Genomic DNA, 25,146 nt, shown 5'->3' with positions numbered 1-25,146 from the left:
GGAGAACCAAGGTAACTGTAGAATCTTTGCAGATATTTCCTAAGATATTCGCGTATGCTTTTTTGTACTATTTGATTAAGCAATGCTTCCATGACTGCTGACATCTCTACTGAATCGCATGAATTTCCATAATCTATGGACGCCATATATAGAGGCTGATTGTACTCCGCAGATTTCTCAATCAGCTGATTGGTGACACGATGTGATCCATTGTATGTTGAAGAATATCCCTTTCTGAGGCCAGCTTGTTCTCTTGGTTGACTGAAGTCAAGTGTTGCCATGATTCATTGGAAATTATCTTGGTGAATATTTTATACGATACTGAAAGCGTGCACGTTGCACTGACGAGACAAATATTGTTCCTGTACGTGCAGCAACTTTCCCACAGTATCGCTCGAGAGGTTATGTATCTTTCCTTCAAATCTTCATCATTCACACCACATTTCTGCCTTACTTTTACGCACAAGTAAATACGGTGAGTATTTCTACTCATGCAAAAGCAAAAGGGGGGAAATGTCATCGATTATTATTATTATTATTATTATTATTATTATTATTATTATTATTATTATTATTATTATTATTATTATTATTATTATTATTATTATTTGCATTCCCTTCTAAACGGGGCTGCGACAGTCATCTAGCCTGCTTGATCTAATCAGTTTTACTGCATCTATCGCCGTCTGACATTTTGTCTATCTGATCTTCGTCTTTAAATAAAAACGTGTATCTCCGTGTTCTTCAGTTACCTATGCCTGTAACGACTCCGATTTTACCAACCTTTTCCCTATATTTTTTTTCCACCATCAATGTAAACGTCCTTTGCTAATCTTGACTACTCACCCCGCTTTGAATCCTAGCTCTTCTGGAAGGGGAACCTTCCCTGCGGGTCTTGCTGGTTGAATACGTTGTCATTCTGTTGCCATGTCCTGAGTCGTTTCCGGACTTTTGCTGCACCGGGCACATGCCTCGTCCCGTTTCGTATATTTGCTCCGGTATGTTTGTGACCTCAGGCAGCCAGCTCGGGCCTCAGATATCAAGGCACTTCCATTGCGTTATCGTACAGATTTTCCCTCCTGATTCCTTTCTTGTCGTACTTGTAAGTCGGCACGCTCCTTCTTTTTATTGTTCTTTGTATCCAATTCACCATCTTTGCTTTAGCGCACAGCTCTTAGGCGCCGATTCCTGCGGCGAGCGTCGGCGTAACCGAGCGAACGAGCACAACAGCGAAGGTTGAAAGAGCAGCGGGGAGCGCAGCGGGGAATGGGAAGGCGGCGATAGCGAAGAGAGCGCGAGGAGGAAAGCATGAGCAGAAAATCGTAGTGCCGCGCAGGACGCGCTCTGCGACAATCGCTAGGAGATGGCGCCAGAGTACCGCCTGTCGTCTGTTCGCTACTTCTTCGGTCACCACTTTTCACCGGTTAACAAACGTTAAACGTTATCCCTCGACGCATGACGCGCCTGCATGTATCAGAAGTTTCTCGAATGTTACCGATAGTTGGATCCGTTGGCCATTGTCACCAAAACATTTTGTAATCTGATTCTATGCGCGACGCGAATTGTTTAGTACTTTCTGGAAGCCACGCGGGCGCCAGCGATACACTGGAACCTTCGACGAGTCATGCATAAAAGTCGATGCGCTTGAGCCGCAGATCACATTTTCGACGATCGCCGACTCTGCTTGCCGTGGTTGTGCCTGAGTGTAGCTTGTTTTTCTGGGCACTAGCTCGCCCAATAAAGACTTAAGTTTGTAACTCACAGTTTCGACACTGTGTCGTTCTTCACTGTCGCTACTACGCGACAATATAAATCATAATATAAAGCCAGTTCCTTCTGAACAATGAGCGACGCAACCCGTGGAAGTGCTTCGTCTGCCGCAGAGGCTCAGGGCCGCCGCCGATCGAGAGGACCCTGTCATTCGTAATCAAATTCTTTGCCACAGTATATCGCGAATTCTAAACACTCAAACAGCTGCGCTCAAAATCCCCATCCTCATTAGGTAGTATCCTAATCGTCGGTGAATTTTCTCTCACTTTCTTTTTGATGACTCCGGGTTGTCTGTTACCACTTTCAATTAGCTGTTACTTGGTTGCCAACCAGTTGACCTCTTTCTCCGTTCCGTGTCCACGCTTTTGAGGCACAGATGTTCCATTTCTTTTAATTCACGTTCCTGGGTCTTTCTTCAAAACTAATTTTGCTTTGGCTTCTCTGACTTCTAAAGAAGCCTACCCCATGTCACCCTGCACTTGCTCATTTGTGGTTTTACCGTGGGCTCCCAACACCCATCGGCCTACTGATATTTGGTTAATATGTCTCTGTCCCCAGTACGACGTTGAGCGTGGAGCTCTCCGGACAACATTTAACCAGCTGGACTATAGACCATTTTCGGAAATGAAAATCCTTGGACCTTGGCCGTACGCGTCGATGGCAACGAAAGCGTTGTTGAAATACTTCAAGTCGACAGGTCTTGGCAACCGTGTGTGGACTCGGTGCGAACCTTCAAATGTGCGCGAAACTGTGCTCTCTCTAGCTCCTCTCTCCCTCTCTTCGTCTCCATACCCCTTCCCACAGTGGAGGGTAGCAAACCGGACGTGCGTCTGGTTAACCTCCCTGCCTTTCCTCTCTCTCTCTCTTAAACCCCGACAAGATATCTGATTTGAAGAACAAAAGGGCATTTGCGAACGTTAACGCTGGCACCATTACTCCTTTCCAGGTTCCTCGCACCTCCTCATATCTATTGTAGCCCCAAAGTGATCTGTTTCATTATTGCTGCATTCCTCTTCCTCGTTATTCTCAGATTATCGTGTTAGATCTGCACCCAGGTATCTAATAGCGTGACTATGGACATGACTTGCTTTTGAATTCATACCACATCATTATATACTCGTCTCTTCATTAAAGATTATAAGAGTGGTTTATTCGGTGAGTTGGTACATGGTACTTTAATGTACCATGTACCAACCTTTCCCTTCCTTTCCCTATTGCTTTTTCTCTCTCTTGCCTGACGATTTTTTCTGGTTATTCTTTCCATTTGCTTGCATACCTTTACCCAATATAAAAGATGATAATTTCTCATTTCTCTGTGCTGAAATTAAGAACTAGATATGTCGCTTCACAGCCAGAAGTATTCGCAAGTTTCTGCGAATCCCTTGCATTATCTGCTAATAGCACTGTGTCGTCCGCATACATCAGCCCAGGGACCTTCTCTTGCACTCTTTGCCCATTACGGATGTAAGACAAATCAAAACCTAATTCACTGTTTTCCTGTCGTCTTTCTGCGCCCTTAAAGCGTGACCAACAATGGAGACAGAGGTAACCTTTGCATAAGTCCTTGGTGAACTTCTCATAGTTCTTTGCATTTCCGGCCTTCTAATATAACTTATACTTGGTTGTCTGTAAATACCTCCCTCAACAGCTCCACTAAATCATAATCTATGCCCTTGTGCTTGAGAATGACCAATAGCAATTCCCTGTGTACGTTACCGTAAGTTAACTTAATATCTAGAAATGCTGTCCATAATGGTCTGTTGAAATCTCTATGCACCGAGTTCGTACAAACATATTATTCTCTAAGCGCATGCCTAGTCTGCACCCATTCTGCAGTTCCCGCTTTTTAAAATTTTTTCTCGTCACTTCAACAGCTATAATTTTGTGGCTTGCATTGCCACTATATATATATATATCACCAACTTTACTGCAAGTAGTCTGTGCGAGCTCGCCTCATTTGTCTTTATAGATAAGGTTCATCGTGCTTTCAAGCCACCCAAACGTAATTTTCTGTTTTCACCATTTGTTCTATGGCTCTAGACAGTCGTGCCTTGATCTTTGGACCCACCTGCTTGATTAGCTATATTGGTACTTCGTCTGGTCCTGCTGCCGTGCTATTAGGGAGACAGCGTTCTGCCTTTTTTTTTTTTAAGTAAAAGCTTTCTAGGTTAAATTTTGAGTTCTCATGCTCCTCTGTTTCTGGGCCTCGTTGAGTCTGGACTACGCTTTCTTTCGTGTCAAAGTTATTACTAATAACGTTCCGCGTGTATCCCAGCGCGTTATCTCCTTCTAAGGTGTTACCATCTTCGATGATGTATGAAGATGGCGATAATGTTCGAAGATGTGTCGTCACCGCTGTTCGGGTGAAGGCGCCATATTGTGCAGGCAAATACTGCGCCGATAATGCATTATCTGTGAGCTGGGCGTCGCAAAGGAAGGTCGCACTCACGCAATCTCTAAATCACGCTGATGCGAAAGGTCAGTGCAATAATGGGCGTAACGCGACCGTCATTGTTCCGTGTAGGCGTTGTGCGTAGCTTCAAGTGCACCAGGAGCGACAAAAAAGAAAGGGTATGAGGGGGGTGGGGGGAGGCCGCGAGTGCGTGGTAGCAGCAACATTTAATTGCCTACAACTCCACGAATACAGAACGAGTTAAATTCCATTATGTTGGATAATATTGTTGAGGAGAGGCCTTTCGATACCGGACACACCCACAGCTTTCATAAGAGGTGCTGCAGGGGGCGGGAGAGGAAGACGGCGATGTTGGATGTAGAGCAAATACGTGTAGCTGATGTTCTAGTGGAGGTTAAGATAAAGACACGGAGCAAGGCAGATCATCTAATGCAGCGATCATTGGGTGCTAATCGAAGGGAACCCATTCGAGGACGGCACATATAATTAGGTGGTGGGATGAGATTAGGAAATTTGCCGGCACATAGTGCGGAGTCAGCAGAAGCAAGACAGGGTTCTTTGAAGAACGCTTCATCCTGCAGCGGTCATACGATAATTATGGTGAAGAGACGTGTCACAGCGGCGTCAGTGGTAACCTCGCCTAAGGTAACTGAGCTACTGAGCGCCATGGTTCAAAATCCACTGGTCAGAGTTCTGCGCTTCACTGCGCTTCAAAGCACGCTGCCGAAAGATATGACGCAATGCATGTGCTGGAAACCTCCACACGCTGCCGTAGGCAGACCATACGTCACATGTCGCTCGTCTGTCGAGTTCGCAAACGTTTCCCGTTATATACGCGTGCGTGGTTTCACTGCAACATGACGCCCGCATCTCAATGAGTTTGTCACCTGCCCGACGGCGAAGTCGTATGCACGCGCAATCACACGAAAGCATTCATGCACGTCTTGCGTCGAGCTTCCGCGGACCAGAATTAGAAGCAGGTTCCCCCCGCGGAGTTGACGCCGCGCCAAATGGTGAACTACGTCTTTAATGACCGCGTTGTTCGTTTGCTTCTTGGGAGGCTATGAACGTCTCACGCAAGCGGAACAGCCATTCGGTGTCACGACAGATGGAAGCTGTATAGATCGAAACACAGGAACGCTAAGTGAAGGAAAGCGTTGTAGTTTCGGTGTAAACACCAAAGAACACGTGTCCTCGCCGCCGTTTATTATTTCGCGACGCAGATGAGACGCAGGTGCTGCTTCGCCTGTCTACACCGCTGTATTCCAGGCAAACTGCGAAGCGGCGGCAGTCAGCCAGTCAAAGGTCAACGCAAATGTTTCTAGACGGACGCCGATTTTTGGTGTCTGACGGTCACTTCGCTAAATAGAAACTTTCGGCAACCACTTTTTTGGTGCAGTTTAGTAACATGGAGTTTGTACTGCACAATGAACATCACCGTTGACGTGTTACGGGGTCCATGCATGTGCATTTATATATTAAACCGGCTTTGAGCAAATTTCTTTTAGTGCCCTTCTATTAGTTATTCTCTTGTTTCTCTTATTTATCGTATTCCTATAAAAACGCGTTCGGGTTCACACATAGGACCACTAATTCCGATTTTCTTTCTTTCCGTTTGACTATTAGTTTGCTCATTCCTTCACTGGGTTGCTGGCTTTGGGAACACTGTGGATAGTAGCGTGCAACGTTTCTGTTGATTTCGCTTCCAACCGTGCCTAGCCCCCAAACAATTCGTTATTTTCGCGAGTTAAAAGCAGTGGGAGAGTAAGTAACCTGAAGCACGGGTTGTATCTCTCTTTGCTGATGATGTTTGCTGCAAGCTACTAATTACTCGCGTTCGTCAGTGCGATGGCTTTCGTGCAAGAAGAAAACTTAGGTTGAGCATATATTTTTCAACCTTTAGTGGCACAGAGAAAGGTTGGGCCATTACATTATACGGTAGTTTCAAGGGGGTCTCGCGCGAGAATGTGCCTCTACATGTCTTCACCATGAAGCGTAGTGGAGAACGGGGTGAAATCGGGCTGGATTCAGAATGATTTTCGTTCTTGGGAAGCGTTTGTCTTGGGTCGACCGCCGCCGCTCATAATGGGTTTTCAGTCATTATTCGCTGATACTTATTTTTACGAACTACTCTAGCTTAAGCACTGCTAACCGAATGCGGCTGTTTATTTACACGCGTGATGATGTGAAACAGCATTAAACAGAAATAGCTCGGACAAGAAAAGAAGGTTTTTTCATTTGTCGCATATTCAGACTTCCAAGAAGAGCCTTCCTATCCACTCAGACAATTTGTAACCGTGATGCTCGTTATCTCAGCCTCGTTCGATGCTCACAAACCTTTCGGGGTTATCTACGGGAGAGACATTCAAGTAGCCAGCACGGCTGTGGTTGCACCAAAAGACAGACATCTCCGTATCTTTGCATGAGCTTGCGCACAAAGCATGACGTGAGTCCGTGAAAAAAAAAAGCACACACACACAATGCTTCAGTGTGCTTCACGCCTTGTTACTGTTCATCAATCCACGGTGCTGAGTCGTCGCCTTCATTATTCTCTGAAAACGAGTCACATTGCCATTCCGGTAGCAATGTGCTAGTTGCCTTTGTTACGAGCGGCTGCCGTCTCACGTCAAAGGAACTGCAACACGTGTTCAATGCTACTGTAGCTCATGGACCTATAATAATGAAATTTTGCGTGGTATCCTAGAGTCAATTACATGCTACCGCACCGGACATGGTCAGCGGTTCAGCTGCATTTCCACTTCCTGTTCTTATATTTTCGTCTTCTCCCTCAAATACCAGAAAAACTTTCTCTCTCCCTCGTTTGGAAGTTGCTTGAAAGAGGCACGTGACATTTTTTCCCCCTCTGGGTCTTGCGCTGTCGTTGCGTTTACGGAGTAGTAGCGCGCAGCAGGTCTCAACCGTGTTATTGACAAGGCCTCATTACGTCGTTTGAAAGCGAAGAACCCCTCACATTGCAAAGGCACGAGCAGCGCTTGTTTCTTTGCAGTCGCGAACAATCGCGTGATGTCCTCGCACGTGCTGCAACGAAGGTGCAAGACGCCAGGCTTTGCTCAAGCTGCGGAGAAGCCAACAAGGTCTGTCGCAGCGAGTTGTCCGTCGCAGTAATCGATGCGCCGCGCCCTTCGTCTCACCTCCGAGAGTGACAAACTCGACGCCGCGTTTCCGACGCCTATACGTGTGCGCCGACAATGTAGTTAGTTATACGCGAGGCGGCTAATGTTCGGCGTAAACAAGCCCCAGCGCTTCCTGCGCAGCTCTTCTTGGCACCAGGAGATGCCATTTGCAACGATACGGATGACAACTAGTTGCGGCTGTTTTCTTTTTCCCTTCGTTTTCAGACGACATCGTGGCGGCGGGGCCTAACAGCGTGCAGATGCAGTCGCTGCGCAAAAATGGGGATCCTTTCAAGCTGTTTCGAGCGGTTTAAGCTGCTGTAGTTCACCGTCCGCTGTCATTATAGTGGTCCCTTACAAAAATGAGCTTAGACTGTCTATAGAAAGTCTATGGACTTTTTATAGACGACTTTGCCTTCCTATAGATTTTGTCTTTTGTTGATACAAAGTCTATAGACTGTCTATAGACGAAAGTCCATAAGGTTCCTATTTCTTTTTGTCTACTATGAACTGCATCTCTTGTGGAACACATCTCGCTCGTCTCTGTGCTTTTCTGGACTTCTCACTGCCCTTGTGGGGTCTACCGCCCCCTCCATCGCGGTAATGGATGTACAACATTTCGAGGACCCTCCCGGTTTCCGTTCACTCGCGGACATCGTTTAGAGGAACCGAGGAAATACGTCGAGTGATGGCGAGGACACAGAGCTGTACTCCTCATCAGGTTACGAGTCCTAGGAAGACAGCTTTCGACTTGTCCAGTACCGCAAGGCCAAACGAAGAATTTTCAACGCATCTTCGGCGTCCAGCTCGAGCACCGTGAAAACAGCGCCTCAACGATGGCCTCACTCCATCCTGTTTGTGCCACAGAACGCTACTGACAACCTACGCGTCCTCAACAGGCAAGCACTCTCCCTGTATCTAGAAAACACCGTGCCGAACGAGATCAAGGATGTCAGGATAAACACTAGGCGAAACATTCCGGCAATCGATGTGATGAACCCGAGTGCGCTGAACATACTACAACATGTAACGCAGCTGGGAAACATGAAGGTCCGCTCCATCATGCCATCGAATGGTGCCACAATAACAGGAGTCACCTATGACATTGACAATGAAATACCTAACGCAGACTTCCCAGTTCCCATAAAACCACCAAGTGAACACAACGTCATTGTGCATGTTGGTCGCCTCGGCAACACACGTTCTGTGAGGATAACGTTCAAAGGCGACTGCCTTCCATCCTAAGTGAAGGTTGGCCACTTTCTCCACCAGGTTCGACCATTTATTCCAAGACCAATGCAATGCTTCAATTGTCACAAGATTGGCCATGTGAAGGGTGTTTGCAGAAATTCCACCGTGTGCCCTCGATGCGCCGAACCCCACTCAGAGGACAACTGCAGTGCAAACACGTTGAAGTGTCCTAACTGTAAGGGTGATCACTGCGCCGCTTCCAAAGACTGTCCCCAGGTCAAGAAAAAGATCCCCATTCTTAAACAAATGGTGAGAGACCACTCTACCCACAAAGAGGCCGCTGTGAAAGTGCGGCGAAGACGACGTCACCGTCGAAGGTCTTCAAGACGGAAAATATCAACTTTTCAGGAAAAGTCAACTCGTCAAGCAGCACCATCAGCGGAAGTCTCCAACACTCCAAACACCGAAGTTGGAAGGGACAAAACTGCCAGATCTCTCTCAACAAAGGAATGGCCGCCACTTCCGCGTACATGACCGGCAGAAGAGCCGCAGAAGAAGCCGCCCCCAGTACAGCAAGGTGCTGTATCCGAGGAGTTGCGGAAAACAGATGAGCAAGTGATTGCTCCTATTAGGCCTTTAATGAATGCCGTTCGCGTTTTGCTAAACAACATGCACACACCGTCTGCTAGAAGTGAGCTTCAAGTACTGGACGCTCTGAGTCCGGTGCTGGCCACCCTTGAGTAGATCATGGCTCCCCAGCCACTGTCCTTTAGGGATGAGGTCTGGCAAGCAGCTATTTTTCAGTGGAATGCCCGCGGACTCAGAGCGCACATTTCGGATTTCCGTCACTTCGTGTATGCCAATATGTTTCCTATTATCATCATTAGCGAGCCGAACTTATCGAACACTATCGACTTTCTGGATACGAATCGTTTATGTCGTCAACTATTGGTGAAAACAGTAATGTTTTGGTGTTTATTCGCCGTGACCTCACCTACATTCATCAGCCTGTACCACCCAATGACGATAATCAATATATATGCCTAAACGTAAGGAAAAAGAATTTGACCTTTACTTTCGTGGGCGCCTACCTATCTCCGTCAAGTCGATTTGATCACAAAAGACTACGAGACATCCTTTCCTCAACTCCCGATCCCTGGGTCATTACTGGAGATTTCAACGCCCATCATATACTCTGGGGATGTCCGAAGATCAACGCAAGAGGCAGAGCTCTGGTGTCTTTCGCCTCCAGTAATGAACTTTGGCTGCTGGATGATGGAAGTCCTGCGTTTCTACGTGGCTCCACGTACAGCAGCTGTCTTGACTTGGCTTTCGTCTCACGAAGCCTTGTCAGACGTGCCGGGTGGTTTGCGGACATAGAGACGGACGGAAGCGACCATATCCCCACGTAAGTCAAGATCAGAGGATTGTCCCCTTCAATTATACGGGATACGATCCAAAGAGTGGACTGGTCTAAATTTCATTCTATCATGGAAGAACACTGCCACGCCAATCCATCTTCCGACTTGGAAGAGGCAATCAAGAGCGCGGTGCAAGACACTATGCGTACTCTCGCATACTGTTCGAATCTGACGGAATTTGATGTGGAACTAGAACGACTTCGAGCAATCCGACGACGTGCTGAACGAAGATACCGACGTACGAAGACAATGGACGATTTACGCACCTCCAGACGCACGCAAAAGAAGATCCAGCGCCGGTTAGACAAGCTCGAATCGCAACGTTGGACTGCCTTCTGTGAGTCGCTAGATCCACGCAAGCCTTTATTGCAACTATAGGGAAGGGTGCGCGGTCTCCGGACACTCCCCGTACAGCCATTCCTATTCAAGGCTTTTGCCCTCTCTCAAAAGAGATCGGAGAGTGACGTGGCAGAGGATTTCTGCGCCAGATTATTACGAGAATGATATGCACACGAAAAGCCACCTCGAACCGACGTGAACACCTTGGTTGGACCTAAAGGATTTTCCGCACTTTCGGTTAACCGCAGAAGCATCAAAAATAAGAAAGACGACTTTGCCTCCATGGTTGCAACTATGCAGCCGCACGTTTTACTAGGCACGGCATCTTGGTTAAGTAAGAGTATCGCGAATAGCGAGGTATTCCCACCGGGGTTTACTGCCTTCCGTAAAGAGAGACACCGGCATGGTATAGGCGTTCTTACTTTAATATCAAACGATTTGTTTAGTGAAGTACTTCATATTAACAATGATGCGGAATCAGTCGAGTGTCGAGTGTACCTCTCAAAGAGGTGCAAACTAGCATTTGGACCCTCTACCGACCACACGGCAGTAATAAAACATTCAGAACTTTGCTGACATTTTATCAGTGCTCTCTGATACTGTTTTTCTGGGCGGCAATATTAACCTACCAGACATAACTTGGACTACTGACTGTCCAATAACTAACAAATCACGAATCAATGCAATTTTTTGCGAACTAATTATGTTAAACAATTTATGTTATGCCAAAGAACAGGCTACATTAGATCTTGTCCTTTGTAACGACCGCAACATTGTGACCAAAGTCTCAAGGCAACCTGGCCTCAGTGACCACAACGCGGTCATTACAAAGTTAAACAGTTCAGTGGTTCCAATACGGGTGCAACTACCACGCCGAGTATTCTTATATGAGAAAGGCAATTTTGACACTATCCAGGCAGAATTATCATGCTTGCCAACCTTCCGGCGCATGTCAGTAGGGATGCAGAGCATTTATGGTCCACCCTTCGCATCAAATTATTAGAACTACTAGACAAACATGTTCCTGTAAAACTCCTGCGGCAAAAGAAAAATAAAAATAAACGGTGATTTAGTATTGAAGTGCGTAGGCTGATCTGGAAAGCTAGGAGCGTGAACAAAAAAGTGCTGTAATAATAACGCTTGACTCAACCGCCAGCACTCAAAGGATGCAAACTGGACGCTAGAACTGGGAATCAAGAAAGCGAAGCAATTATTTTTCGCCAGATTAAACGCAGACCTGAAAGAAAACCCTAAGGCTTTCTGGAAATATATAAAAATAAGTAGAATCGATGACATTTCAGATGGGGCGAAATGCGAAAACACCCATGTACTTAGATTTAGGTGCACGTTGAGGAACCCCAGGGGGTCCAACTTTCCGGAGTCTCCCTGTACCTTGTGCCTCATAATCAGATCGTGGTTTTGGCTCGTAAAACCCCGTAATTTAATTAATTTTAATGGCATTTCAAATCTCGCCCTAAAATAGAATGGCACTACTATAACCACAGACGCTCGAAAGGCTGAAATTCTTAATGTATATTTTAAATCGGTGTTTTCGGTGAGACTAATGACGACGTCACTGCCTATGACCATTACATGCCTGTACATCGATGTACATGGTATCGACTGTCTTGTGCGGGAACTGGACACATCCAAATCTATGGGTCTTGATGGAATTCCGTCCTACATTCTAAAGAAATGCCATGCCATTATCGCATAATATCTCTGTATTATATTTCAAATCTCGTACGAGACCGGGTTGGTTCCACAGAACTGGAAAATCGTGGCTGGTAATCCCATCTTTAAATCAGAAGACGAGAAACGAGAATAATTACAGGCCCATATTCTTAACTTCAGTATCCGGCAAGGTTTTTGAACATATATTGTACAGTCAGTTATTCAAATACCTTGAATCTATTAACGTTTTTACTGTCTCACAGCATTGTTTTCGTAACGTTTACTCTTTCAAAACACAGTTACTTGAATTCTAGCACCTTATAAGTAACTCCTTTGATAAGAATAAACACGTAGAGGCACTATTCCTTGACTTTAGAAAGCGTTCGACACAGTATCTCATCACTTGCCGAATATTAAGTTAGCGTCTTTGAACATACATAATAAAACCCGAAACTGTATTTGTAATTATCTGAATGGTCGTAAACAGTGTGTGGTTCTTAATGGGTGTAGTTCATCACACATTACCGCAACTTCAGAAATGCCCCAGGGCAGCGTTTTGGGGCCACTGTTATTCCTCACATATATTAAGAACATTGCAGATGACATACAGCCCCCCTCGAAATTATTTCCAGACGACTGTGCTCTTTACAGAGAAGTAAGTTCGCCATTAGATGTAACAATCTTGCAGGGGGACCTTGATAAAATAACAAATTGGTGTCTACGCTTGCCAAATAAGTCTGAATAATAATAAATGTAATCACGTCCGTTTCTTTCAATAAAAAATTCGAACCTTAAACACAGTACAAAGTTGAAAACACAACAATAGAAAGCGTCTCAGAGTGCAAGTACCTTGGTGTTTACTTCACGCCGAAACTTAAGTGGAACGTACGCATCCAGCAATCAGCATCTCAGGCAAGTAAGATGTTTTTTATTCGCAGAAATTTTAAATCAGCGTCCAAAGACATTAAAGAAACACTACTTTTTGCGTGTCAGCTATATCCTCGATTATGCCTCTATGATTTGGGACCCATATCAGGATTATTTGATACAAGTAATAGAAAAACCTCAAAATCAGGCTGCATTCTTCGTCTCGAATAATTACAACCCTTTCGAAAGTATCACTGAAATAAAAGCATAGCTGGACTGGGAAACGTTAATCCCCAGAAGGAGAAAAAATCAAGTCTGAAATTCTTCCACCGTATATCTGTAACCAAGCAGGCATTGATAACCGCAACCACGTGTCGGAGCCAACTTATGTCTCGACTCGACTCGACCACTCGAAGGAGGTGCGCGAATACAGCTGTAATCCGCACCGTTTTGCCAAATCCTTTCCTCCACAAATTGCGGCAGACTGGAATTTGTTACCGGAGGAATGATTTCGGTGTCTGATAATCACGATTTTTGTTCCCGCCTGTGTTTGTGACAACGCATTACTTTATTAATATTGTTTTAACTTTCTCTTACGCTTGAAAATGTTAGCCTATTGTATGTTCCCACTTTGATGTTACATTACTCTAGGTATTTTTTACTTATTTTTGCGAACAATTTAATAAATCTTTCGCTAACTGTCCTTCTGCAATAGTGCCTTCGAGGTGACGCCTTCGAGGTGACGCAGGTATTCTGTAAATAAATAAATAGCACCATGAAGCTATGGAAGCCTGCTAGCTATGACAGAATTCCTATTCGCGTGCTTTTTGGAGGTTTAACGACATGAAAAACGTTCTCTTAAATCTACTGAATGGTATAATTACAGGTAAGATATATACCAAAAGAAATGAAAATTTCGGTCGCTAGATCAGTTTACAAAAACGCTAAGAGTAGTGAACGTGGGAAAGCTAGGCTAATATCAATAATATCAGTACTTCCTCACATCATGAAAAAACACGTAGCATTAACTGTACAATCATTTCGTGGAAAACACTCGTTAACCTGTTCTGCTCAATTTGGGTTTACAAAGAATAAAAACGTCCATTTATCTTCTGAAGGAATTTTCAGATTTCGTCAGTAGCTCGAGTGAGGTTAATCATGTAGTATTGGCGTTGTTTTTAAATCTGACGAGCTTTTGACACAAATGATCAAAAATTAATTTTAAAAAGAATTATACGCATTAAAGTTCTTTGTGAAATATTTTCGCGACAGGGTACAAAGCGTCAAGTTATAAGATAACTACAGCAACTTAAATATTAATCAAATATGGGGTTCCTCAGGGAAGTACGCTAGAGTCTATTTTGTTTAACGTATATGTATCGGGTCTTGTTCTTGTGCAGCTATAAAATCAAGGATATTTCAGTATGCAGGCGATACTGTGATTTCACTTGACATTGGGAATCAGGAAAGGGATCCAGCAGTCTTCAAACACTCTATCTAAGGTTGCGGAATGGTTTCAACAAAACCGTATTTATTTGAGCCGGACAAAGACTATATTATTGTGTTCTAAGAATGCCCTCAAGGTAATAACTTTGAGCAGGGCAATTCTGCAGCATCGTTGTGCTTGTAATCATTGCAATTGTCGGGCTTTAACTCCTGAGGCCACTGTAAAATACTTGTGTTTAGTTTTTCGACCAACAACTTACCTGGCACGACTATAAGACATTGGCAGAATCATTCTTAAGATATGGTATCACTCTGTACGGCACTTCTTGTGAAAAACAAAAGAACACGAAATCAGCCGCATTATTGAAAGAATAGTAAAAAACATAACTTATGGGGCCGCATCAGACGAAACAAGTATAGAACAGAGATATGAAGCGCTAGGTGTACGGCAAGTCCGTGAGCTCTTTAATTATAGTGTGCTCATGAAGCACTACTTTACTTATAATACAAAGCACCAGTAAATAAGAACATTACACTATGAAAAACGGACATACACGTTAAGCCACGAGTGTTTACCAACTATGGTAAATAAACTGACTCGCCACCCCGGCCCTACGAAAGCAGATGTCCAGCGAAGTCGCTGCAAAACCACCACTACAACAACTGAGGGGGGTATGCAATGCTTCATTGATGGTTCGGATGCTTGTTTTGAACTTGTTCTTTATTGGAACGTGTGCTGTTCTCTCTGTTGTATGGGTGATTTCGACGAATGTATGCACTGTTCGCTTCTGGCCTCGGTCCGCGACCACCTGATCATCCCGCCGCTTCCCAAGAACATGCACCCGACGCACCACGCCGGGAGACCCAACAAACGAGCAAGCGACCTTCAGAAGAAGTTTGGCTACAGCAACGAGGCGGTGTACGTAGACGCTGCGCGGTATGGAGGAGCGAGAAGCGCACACGCGATCGCGGTTGTAGATCGCACGGGTAAGTGCCTCGAGCGCGCCACTGTGACCACGGGACACACGGAGGCGACTGAAGAAGCCTCGATAGTCCTAATACTCGCCGCAGTGCCGAACGCTGCGATCGTGATCAGCGACTCGCAGGCGGCCACCCGCGGCTTCGTGCGCGGTCGCGTCTCTCGCGGGTAACGGCCCGCATACTCCAGATTTGTGACGACGGCGACTCGACATCGCCCTCGCAAGCCCAAAATTCTACGGTCTTCCTCCTCTGGACCCCAGCACACACCGATGTCCCGCTTGCGGGCAACGAGGCGGCCCACGCCACGGCTCGAGGTCTCACACGCCGAGCCGCCGCAGATTATGTGGCCGCCGCCTCCGCCCCCGATGGCGAGGCATCGTATCTAACGTCGGGACACTACGACAGAAATTCAGCAACAAGAATCACAGCGGGCGTGGGGCGATCGCCTAACCACGTTCAGAGACCTCACCCAACACTACAGACTCGAAAGACGCACATTCCCGCCACAGCGCGATAAATTAAACAGGAACGAGGCCGTAACGTTACGCTTGCTCCAGACACACACCTGCCCTAGCCCCGCCGTCTTACATCACTGCTACCCTGGTTTATATCAAACAGAAGCATGTGAAGCATGCGGACAGAGAGCAACGCTGTGACACATGCTCTGGGAATGTGCCCGAAACAACGGCACACCTCCGTTCGCGACGCGTCCATATGAAATCGCGGCCGTTGCCAGAGTACAGGAAGCCTCGAGCTCGCTTCTTCCCGACGCCGCCCCGGCTGCGGGAGCCGCGGGGACCTTCTCCATCGGCGTCACCGCCGCATGGCAGGCGGCTCTCAAAAGTTCAGAGTTTGCAAACCAGCTCTGGGCCGTCCGGCAAGATGCCGCCCGCGAGTCCAAGGACTTCGAGCCGCCACCTGAGGCCACCACAACAAAAACTGCCGGACCATTCTTTAATCAAGTTTCTGCTTCTTGCTGAGCGCATGTATCATTTGCCTTACGGGTGTATGAGCCATTGCATTTTTGCCTGTTTACCCGAGGTACGAGCCATTGCTGCTGATGATAATTTCTGCTCACAGATCAACGCTAAAAATACCGACCACCGAGAGGCCAACAACTTCGCTGTAAAAAAAAACTGCTATGTGCCAATATTATTTAATGGCCTCAGCGTCGACTCATATAAGACAAGCACGAAACAAAAAACAAAAAAAAATGACGAAAGAAATGAGGAAATGATGTATACGTTCAGGCAACTATCAGGGAACTGTGCTTGCTTTTCAATCGTTCGCTTCCTTTGTTTTGCAAAATAATGTTAATGTGTAATTGTAGCAATTTAGGAAGCCCCACATTTACCATGCATTTTATTTGCTTATCTTTTAATCTCTTTCTTTTTTTGTACAAATAATGGCAACGCGTTATCGTGGCGTTACAATACGCTACACATTTACTGTTTCGTTCAATTGTTTTGCAAGTGCAAATAATTCCAGTGTGTTATCGTGGCGGCATAAAGCACAACACATTCACAATGTACCGCGTTAGTCTGTAAGCAAGGTAATCAGCTTAGAGTTGTTTGCTTTTTATGTACGAAAATATTCCACCACTGCCTGGTGACCTAACAAGAACTGTGTGCTTAGAGTGACCACGGAACTATCTATGGGATAAAGAAATCGATAAAGGGTATTGTATTGTATTGTATTAAGGAATGGCTTGAAGGACTATTTTGTGGATAAGGAAGGAAGGGGAGCGGTATTTATAGCCATCTTAAGAGCTACAAATAGAAAAAAATCTGATTCCTATTTCTTAAAGAAAGATGGTTCAACGCGAAGCTTTGCCCCGATGCAAACTGAATCAAATTCAAAGTCCAAAGCTAACGACCACGCAACGAACTAATAAATGCTGAGCGACCCGATGCCGTGCATATATGGGATTTGATTGCTTGTTTAGGATTGTATCTATGGTGTTGGGCTGCTGAGCACGAGGTCGCGGGATCGAATCCCGGCCACGGCGGCCGCATTTCGATGGGGGCGAAATGCGAAAACACCCATGTGCTTAGATTTAGGTGCACGTTAAAGAACCCCAGGTGGTCAAAATTTCCGGAGTCCTCCACTACGGCGTGCCTCATAATCAGAAAGTGGTTTTGGCACGTAAAACCCCAAATATTATTATTATTATTAGGATTGTATCTATTTCCAACGACCACGCAACGAACCCAAGAAATGCTGAGCGACCCGATGCTATGCATATGTGATTTGATCGCTTGTTTAGGATTGCATTTTCCAGATCCTAAGACGAGCCCGTGTTCACGCGCACTTGCTGTCGCTGATATATAAGCAGGGGAGCCAAGTTAATCGCGACAGGGGTGGTGTCATGCCTAGTAGACACAACTTGCGCTTCCAGTGAACTGTGTGCGCATGCGCTACTCTTTCTGAACTCCTCGCTTAGCGTCATTATCAGACACTGCCCGCCCGGCCAGTCGACGCTGGCGCGGTACCGCGAATGTAAACTGTAGCGTTCTACGCATATGTGTAGGTTGGCTTTCCTGCAGTGAGTTTTCAGCGCTCACGGAGGAATCAGTGAAACGTAGAAAGCTTCGCTTTAATATGATGTCGCTATGCGTCGCCGGGTGAGTCTTCCGCTGAACTGAACGAGCTCTCCCGCGTTGCGTCACGCGTCTCAAAACGCTGCAGGCGTTCTGTTATTTGGGAAGCGTTATTACTCCGACTTTCCTCAAAGGAGAAAACACAAGAACGGCGCTGAATTAAATGGAAAGCAGAAAAGCCACAGGCGGGACGGGCGTTAGGTATGTCAAATGAGCGGTTCTCGTTATCGCCCTCATTGGTAAATAAAACAATCGCGTGCGTCCACCAAATAACTCCCTCCCCCCCCCCCCCACCCCGAGCTTAATTAACAGTTGTGAGTAGCTAATACTCTCAGCTTTGTTCCCTTTCTGCCTGTGTCGTCTGAACTTGGTTCTTCAGTAATGCAGTACACCGAGTGACCTAGCAGTCAACTGTGTTATCCGTTGTCTTATTTCTACTTCGTTTCTCTGTTTATTGTTTTTTTCTTGCATGCATTTTTTTTTTCTGCGGCGCGATGTCCCAACGTCAGCTTTCGCAAACGGGCGCCCCTTCGATCCCCGAGCGTTCGCTCAGTGCATCACCATCAGCATTGTGGTCGGATGGCAGATTTACGCCCTGCCATATTCCCTTTTCCGTGGACGCGCGCACGTTCTTTTCATATAAGCGATGTGCGCACGGCGCGAGTCAACGTCGCGACGTATACCGTACACTCTCGAGTAAGAGGCGCACCCGTGTAAGAGGCACATTCTCAATTTGGCAGCCCTAATTATTAAGAAAAAGAATAGTTGAAAGAAAAAATGTGCGTTGGGGGGGGGGGGGGGGGAGGGGACACCGCACTTCGCGTGCAGTGTGTTCGGACATTGTCTGAAGAGCTTTAAGGTGATAGGCGTATCTAACGTCATAAAGGGTACGGCGTACGGCTGTATCCACGAGTGTGCTATGACCATTCGAGCCTGAGTAGCGGGGTCAGCGACAGTGGTGAGGAGTAGGTCACTAGGGGCGTATTGCGCATTTGCGAACAGGCTGATGTGGCCGTGTTGTCCACATGCATGTATACATGAAAAGACTTGCGTGGACTTTCTCCTTCCTGTGTGATAGGTTACCATCCTTAGAGAGAGAGAGAGAGAAACAACTTCATTTAGTCGCCTGCAGAACTACACCATGACTAAATGGCGCCGTGACGCGGGCCCTGACGTCTTCTCAGCGGGTGGTCTCTACTCAACTCCAGCGCGTGTTACTCCCGCGGTCGGTCGTCTTGAGGGGCAACGTTCCGTCGGTTTCCCTCGGCCTTTGTCTTTCAAGAGCCGCCGAGACCTGCTGGACGGCCCAGGTTTGGCTTTCGTAGTCGTAGCGTTCCGCCGCAGCCGCGAGTCGCGGCGAAATCGTTGTACTTGTCGAAGCTTCGTCGGGGAACTTGGTGCAATCCCATAGGATGTGCGTCAGGGTGGCCCTCTCCCGCTTGCACACGCGGCACACATCACTCACATATAATTTCGGGTACAGATGATTCATTAACACTGGGGTGGGTAACGAACCAGTTTGCAATTGTCTGAACAGCAGCGCCTCCGCTCGGCTCAGCCCCGATTGCGGGGGTGGGAAAGTCCTTCGAGTCAGGCGGTAGAACTGTGTAAGTTCGTTGAACGTCTTCATGCGGTCCTTGGCACTACACCACGTTGGACGGTCGGTTGCAGCGGCGCGGTTGGTTAGCGCTCGCGCCACTGCGTGTGCCGTCTCGTTGTGGTTATCGTGCTTCTCCGACGCATCGTTGCCCGCGTGCGCCGGGAACCACTTGATTCTAACGTACCTATTGTCTCGTTGCAGGTCAGCCGAGCACAGAATGCGAACAGCCTCACCACACACTTTGCCCTTGGCATAATTCCGCACTGCACTTCGCGAATCGCACAACACCGTCTGGCACCCGGGGTCGGAAATGGCCAGGGCAATGGTCACCTCCTCCGCCTGACACGCCTCGCGGACCCGTAAGCTCGCCGCTTCCCTCGTCGCGCCGGACGACGCCTCGATGACGGTAGCCACGAACGCCGCGCAGTCTCCCTGGTATTCTGCCGCATCCACGAACTTTGCGTGCTCGTCCTCGGCGTGAAAGTCGATGAGGGCCTTTTCCCTCGCCGCTCTTCTCTCCTTCTTAAACTCCGGGTTCATGTTTCTCGGGATGAGGTCTACCCGAATCCAGCGCCGGGTCCCGTCTGGGACAGAAACGTCGCTACTCGCCTTTTTCGCCCCGGGCGTGAAGCCCAAGTATTGAAGTATGCGCCTGCCGGCTTCGGTCAGAGCCGCTGCAGCTGGGCGGTCCGTCGCGCTTCCGCAATTTCCTCGAGGGTATTGTGTACCCCCAGGCTATATCCTTTAGATATACTGGACTGTGCTTTCGGTGCTGCTGCTTGTAAATAAACTGTCTGTGTGCTTGTGTTCACGTGTGTATAGTGCTTGCTGAGATATTCTTCTCGCTTTCGCTTCTCTTTATTGTTCCTTGGGTAAGGAATTTGATATTTTGGTATAGCCGGCTATAACGTAGCCTACCGTCCCGTGTTTCTACATATATGCATAATAGAAAGGCATCCACTCGCTACAAAGAGATCATACACGGGAATTACGCATGACCCGGAAAAATTTCATCGATATGGCCCCGGTGACTCCTGGCCGCACCTCGTCAAGATCGCTAAGAGAAAAAAAAAAAAGAGTGCTGTCGTTATACGAGTGCATGCGGCATGTACTCCCCATGGACTCTCCCGACCATTACGTCCCCGGGCATAGTTCGCGGTCTGCCAGCAGCAGCAGCGGCGGCGGCGGCGAAGTTAATATACGCGCACCGCAGCCAAGGTCGCCGACGGGCGGTCTTTCGCAGACAGGTCTCGCTAGCCACCGACACGGCGCCAGAGCATCGCTCAGGCCGTTCGTTCGCCAAGCATGCCCCTATAGCACGCATTGGGTGATCAGTCCACCGGCGGCGCAGGCAGGCGTCGTGTGCCCCAACGAAGTATAGCGCACGAATTTGCGGCACCATGTTATCGCACGGCGGTCCCAGTGTCATGGCGTCGGCTCCCGTTGTCCTGTGCGCGGTGAGTTGGACATCGGCTGACCAGAGCGATATGTGCAGTTGCCGCCAATGGCTAGATCGCGCTGGAACTTGCTGCTTCCGAGCGTCGCTCTTAGAATGTTATTTTTTTTACCAAACAAGGTTTAAGCAGCAGATATATTTGTTGGCGCATCTTGACGAGCAAGACAGGGAGCACCAAAGTTTGCTAGACAATATACAGATACACGAAGGCGACCATACACTGCATATATAAACCATTCATGATCCCGAGGGAGCAAGCGGAACGGCGGGTCGCCGTATCACACGAAAGCCTCCCATTCTCTTCAGGAACGCGGCGCCGGTCCCACTGCTTTTCTTGCAGTAGTATATATATGTCGTACTCTGTTTCAGTTCAACCTGCAAATTTCGGTAAACGGTAGAAAGAAAACGGCGGACCAACGAAGAGTGGGAAGGGGCCCATAAAGGGACGCGATCGCTTTTTTGAACGCTCTAATGTATACTCTCAACATGGGCAGTGAAATAAACGGGACCGTTGTCGCATATATACATCACACGCCATCGTCGTCCGATCGACTCAAATCAAATTGTGAGGTTGAAGAGGCGACGTCTAAGTCCACTCTCCAGCGACGGTTTTCTTTGGATAACAGAATCGGATCTCGAAGGCCGTGCTTTCAGTAATATCAGTACTTCAGTAATTCAGTACTGCATGCACTGGAAGCAATTACGAGAGACGAAAACACGTCATAGACGCCATGTTATGGATACCATATATTGTCATCCCGGAACGCGTCATGTATTGAGTGCATGCAGCGCCGCTTCGTCCCTCGCGTCGCTTCCACCCTACACATCCTGCGCCATCTAGCGGCAGCTCCACGAAGTCCGCCCGTAGCACGTGTGCGAATATACAGGGTGTTTCAGCGAACACTTTAAAAATTTTGCAAAAAATTTCCTCTGGCGGGCAGGACAATTCTAATCCATAAACTGGTCTACTGGTCTAACGGCAGACATTACTTGCGCAAGAAATTAAACGAATAACCTACTAATTAACAAAAATTCACTAATTAAGTTTCTGGCGAATTACCTTATGGTACATATTGCAATTCACAAATTGTAGCAGGTGAGACTGCAAGGCATATCTACCTGATATTCCGATAAAATTACCTGAACATATGAGACATGGGTTCCATTCTGCCCAATACCGGATAAATTTTAAAGGTTCTTTTTTTGTCGCTGAAGAACGGCATATATATATACGCAGCTGCGCACACCCATGTGATCCAAATTGGCGTCAAAGAGGTCCATTGAAGAGCTGCACCTACCCGATTTTACATACTCAGTGGCCTAAGTTTGCGTGACGGTCGTTCATTGATAAATCAACGACGCTTAACGTGGTAAATACCCAGTTGCACATGCACAGTCACCCAGGCATGTAGCCAGGATTTTATTTCAGAGGAGGCCCAAGCCTCCAGTGGTCCCATTCGAAAGAACTATCTTTATTTATTTATTTACTGCGAAAACGCACTAGAACACGCGACACACAGAAGAACTCTTTGATTGACATTCAAATTCATTCGCATTTATCTCATATCTCGTAGTTGAATCAATGTGTTCGTGGTGAGTGAGTGAGTGAGTGAGTGAGTGAGTGAGTGAGTGAGTGAGTGAGTGAGTGAGTGAGTGAGTGAGTGAGTGAGTGAATAAACTTTTATTGGGTCCAGCAAAACGTGATAAAATGCGCACCCGGCTAATCCCATGACGGAACCGACAGGTCTAGCCTGCCGACCCGATCGCGGGCGCGCTGTACGGCCAGGATTCGGTCTTCAAAGACGGGCTTAATGTTCTCTACGTCTCATAATGGAACGCCAAATTCATTATAGTCATTAACAAACGCTTCACGCTTGCCTCTTCTTGTATGTTTGACCTGTTTTTATATATTATGACGTAATTCGTGTCTAATTGATCATATATATGCAAGTAAATTTGTGAAGGAGCATGAAACATGGACCGACCGCACGACAGACACAGACAGACAGACAGACAGACAGACAGACAGACAGACAGACAGACAGACAGACAGACAGACAGACAGACAGACGGACGGACGGACGGACGGACGGACGGACGGACGGACGGACGGACGGACGGACGGACGGACGGACAGACAGACAGACAGACAGACAGACAGACAGACAGACAGACAGACAGACAGACAGACAGACAGACAGACAGACAGACAGACAGACAGACAGACAGGTCCCGGAAAGTGGATGAAGTATTCTAAGAATGTTAATCGCAATTATAAGGTTGGCGGCTGGTTTGTAAACGTGGTGAGCCTTTTCGGGACATTTTGATGTTGTGGAAGGTCCTAAAACAGCATGACGACAGAAGCGACAGCAACGCACAATATAATAATAATAATAATAATAATAATAATAATAATAATAATAATAATAATAATAATAATAATAATAATAATAATATAATCAGCCTGGCTACGCCCGCTGCAGGGCAAAGGCCTCTCCCATACTCCTCCAACTACCCCGGTCATGTGCTAATTGTAGCCATGTTGTCCCTGCAAACTTCTTAGTCTCATCCGCCCACCTAACTTTCTGCCGCCCCCTGCTACGCTTCGATTCTCTTGGAATTCAGTCCGTAACCCTTAATGACCACCGGTTATCTTCCCTCCTCATTACATGCCCTGCCCATGCCATTTCTCGATTTCAACTAAGATGTCATTAACTCGCGCTTGTTTCCTCACCCAATCTGCTCTCTTCTTATCCCCTTAACGTTACACCCATCATTCTTCTTTCCATAGCTCGTTGCGTCGTCCTCAATTTAAGTAGAACCCTTTTCGTAAGCCTCCAGGTTTCTGACCCGTAGGTGAGCACTGGTAAGACACAGCTGTTGTGCACTTTTCTCTTGGGAGATAATGACAACCTGCTGTTCATGATCTGAGAATGCCTGCCAAACGCACCACAGCCCATTCTTATTCTTCTGGTTATTTCGGTCTCATGATCCGGATCCGTGGTCACTACCTGCCCTAAGTAGATGTATTCCCTTACCACTTCCAGTGCCTCGCTACCTATCGTAAACTGCTGTTCTCTTCCGAGACTGTTAAACATTATTTTAGTTTTCTGCAGATTAATTTTCAGACCCACCCTTCTGCTTTGCCTCTCCAGGTCAGTGAGCATGCATTGCAATTGGTCTCCTGAGTTACTAAGCAAGGCAATATCATCAGCGAATCTCAAGTTACTAAGGTATTCTCCATTAACTCTTATCCTCAATTCTTCCCAATCCAGGTCTCTGAATACCTCCCGTAAACACGCTGTGAATAGCATTGGAGAGATCGTATCGCCATGTCTGGCGCCCTTCTTTATTGGGATTTTGTAGCTTTTTTTATGGAGGACTACGGTGGCTGTGGAGCCTCTATAGATATGTTTCGGTATTTTTACACACGGCTCGTCTACACCGTGATTCCGTAATGCCTGCATGACTGCTGAGGTTTCGACTGAATTAAACGCTTTCTCGTAATCAATGAAAGCTATATGTAAGAGTTGGTTATATTCCTCACATTTCTCCATCACCTTATTGGTAGCGTGAATATGGTCTATTGTTGAGTAGCCTTTACGAAATCCTGCCTGGTCCTTTGGTGGACAGAAATCTAAGGTGTTCCTGATTCGATTTGCGATTACCTTAGTAAATACTTTGTAGACAACAGACAGTAAGCTGATCGGCCTATAATTCTTCAAGTCTATGGCGTCCCCTTTCTTATGGATTAAGATTATGTTGGCGTTCTTCCAAGATTCCGGTACGTTCGAGGTCATGAGGCATTGCGTATACAGGGTGACCAGTTTTTCTAGTACAATCTGCCCACCATCCTGCTGGTGCTGCAAACCTGCTGTAACCTGGTCCTACCCAGCTGCCTGCCCCCTTTGCATAGCTCCCAGGGCTTTCTTTACTTCTTTCGGCGGTATACTTGTGGGATTTCAAATTCCTCTAGATTATTCTATCTTCCATTATCTTCGTGGGTTTACTGCTACTGTATAAATCACTATAGAACTCCTCAGCCACTTGAACTATTTTATCCATATTAGTAATGATATTGCAGGCTCTGTCTCTTAACACATACATCTGATTCTTGGCAATTCCTAGTTTCTCCTTCACTGCTTTTAGGCTTCCTCCGTTCCTGAGAGCATGCTCAATTCTATCCATATTATGCTTCCTTATGTCAGCTATATTACGCTTGTTGATTAACTTGGAAAGTTCTGCCAGCTCTAT

The 25,146-nt window shown here is 46.8% G+C and overlaps 1 protein-coding gene across 2 annotated transcripts in view; it reads left to right on the top strand.

Moving 5' to 3' along the window:
• Positions 1 to 25,146, top strand: part of Sarm (sterile alpha and armadillo motif) — a 211,847-nt gene that overhangs the window by 14,460 nt on the left and 172,241 nt on the right. The window contains exon 1 of one of the 2 annotated variants that reach the window (XM_075685591.1): positions 20,849 to 20,893. The exons of the other annotated variant lie outside the window; for it this stretch is intronic. Within the exon in view, the coding sequence (XP_075541706.1) occupies positions 20,864 to 20,893 (30 nt within the window). The 5' untranslated portion in view covers positions 20,849 to 20,863. Of the gene's footprint in view, positions 1 to 20,848; positions 20,894 to 25,146 lie in introns of those variants that run through there. 2 annotated transcript variants of the gene reach the window in all.

The sequence above is a fragment of the Dermacentor variabilis genome, chromosome 3, assembly GCF_050947875.1.
Source record: "Dermacentor variabilis isolate Ectoservices chromosome 3, ASM5094787v1, whole genome shotgun sequence".
NCBI classification, from domain to species: Eukaryota; Metazoa; Arthropoda; class Arachnida; order Ixodida; family Ixodidae; genus Dermacentor; species Dermacentor variabilis.
This window is presented reverse-complemented; position numbering and strand designations above follow the sequence as displayed.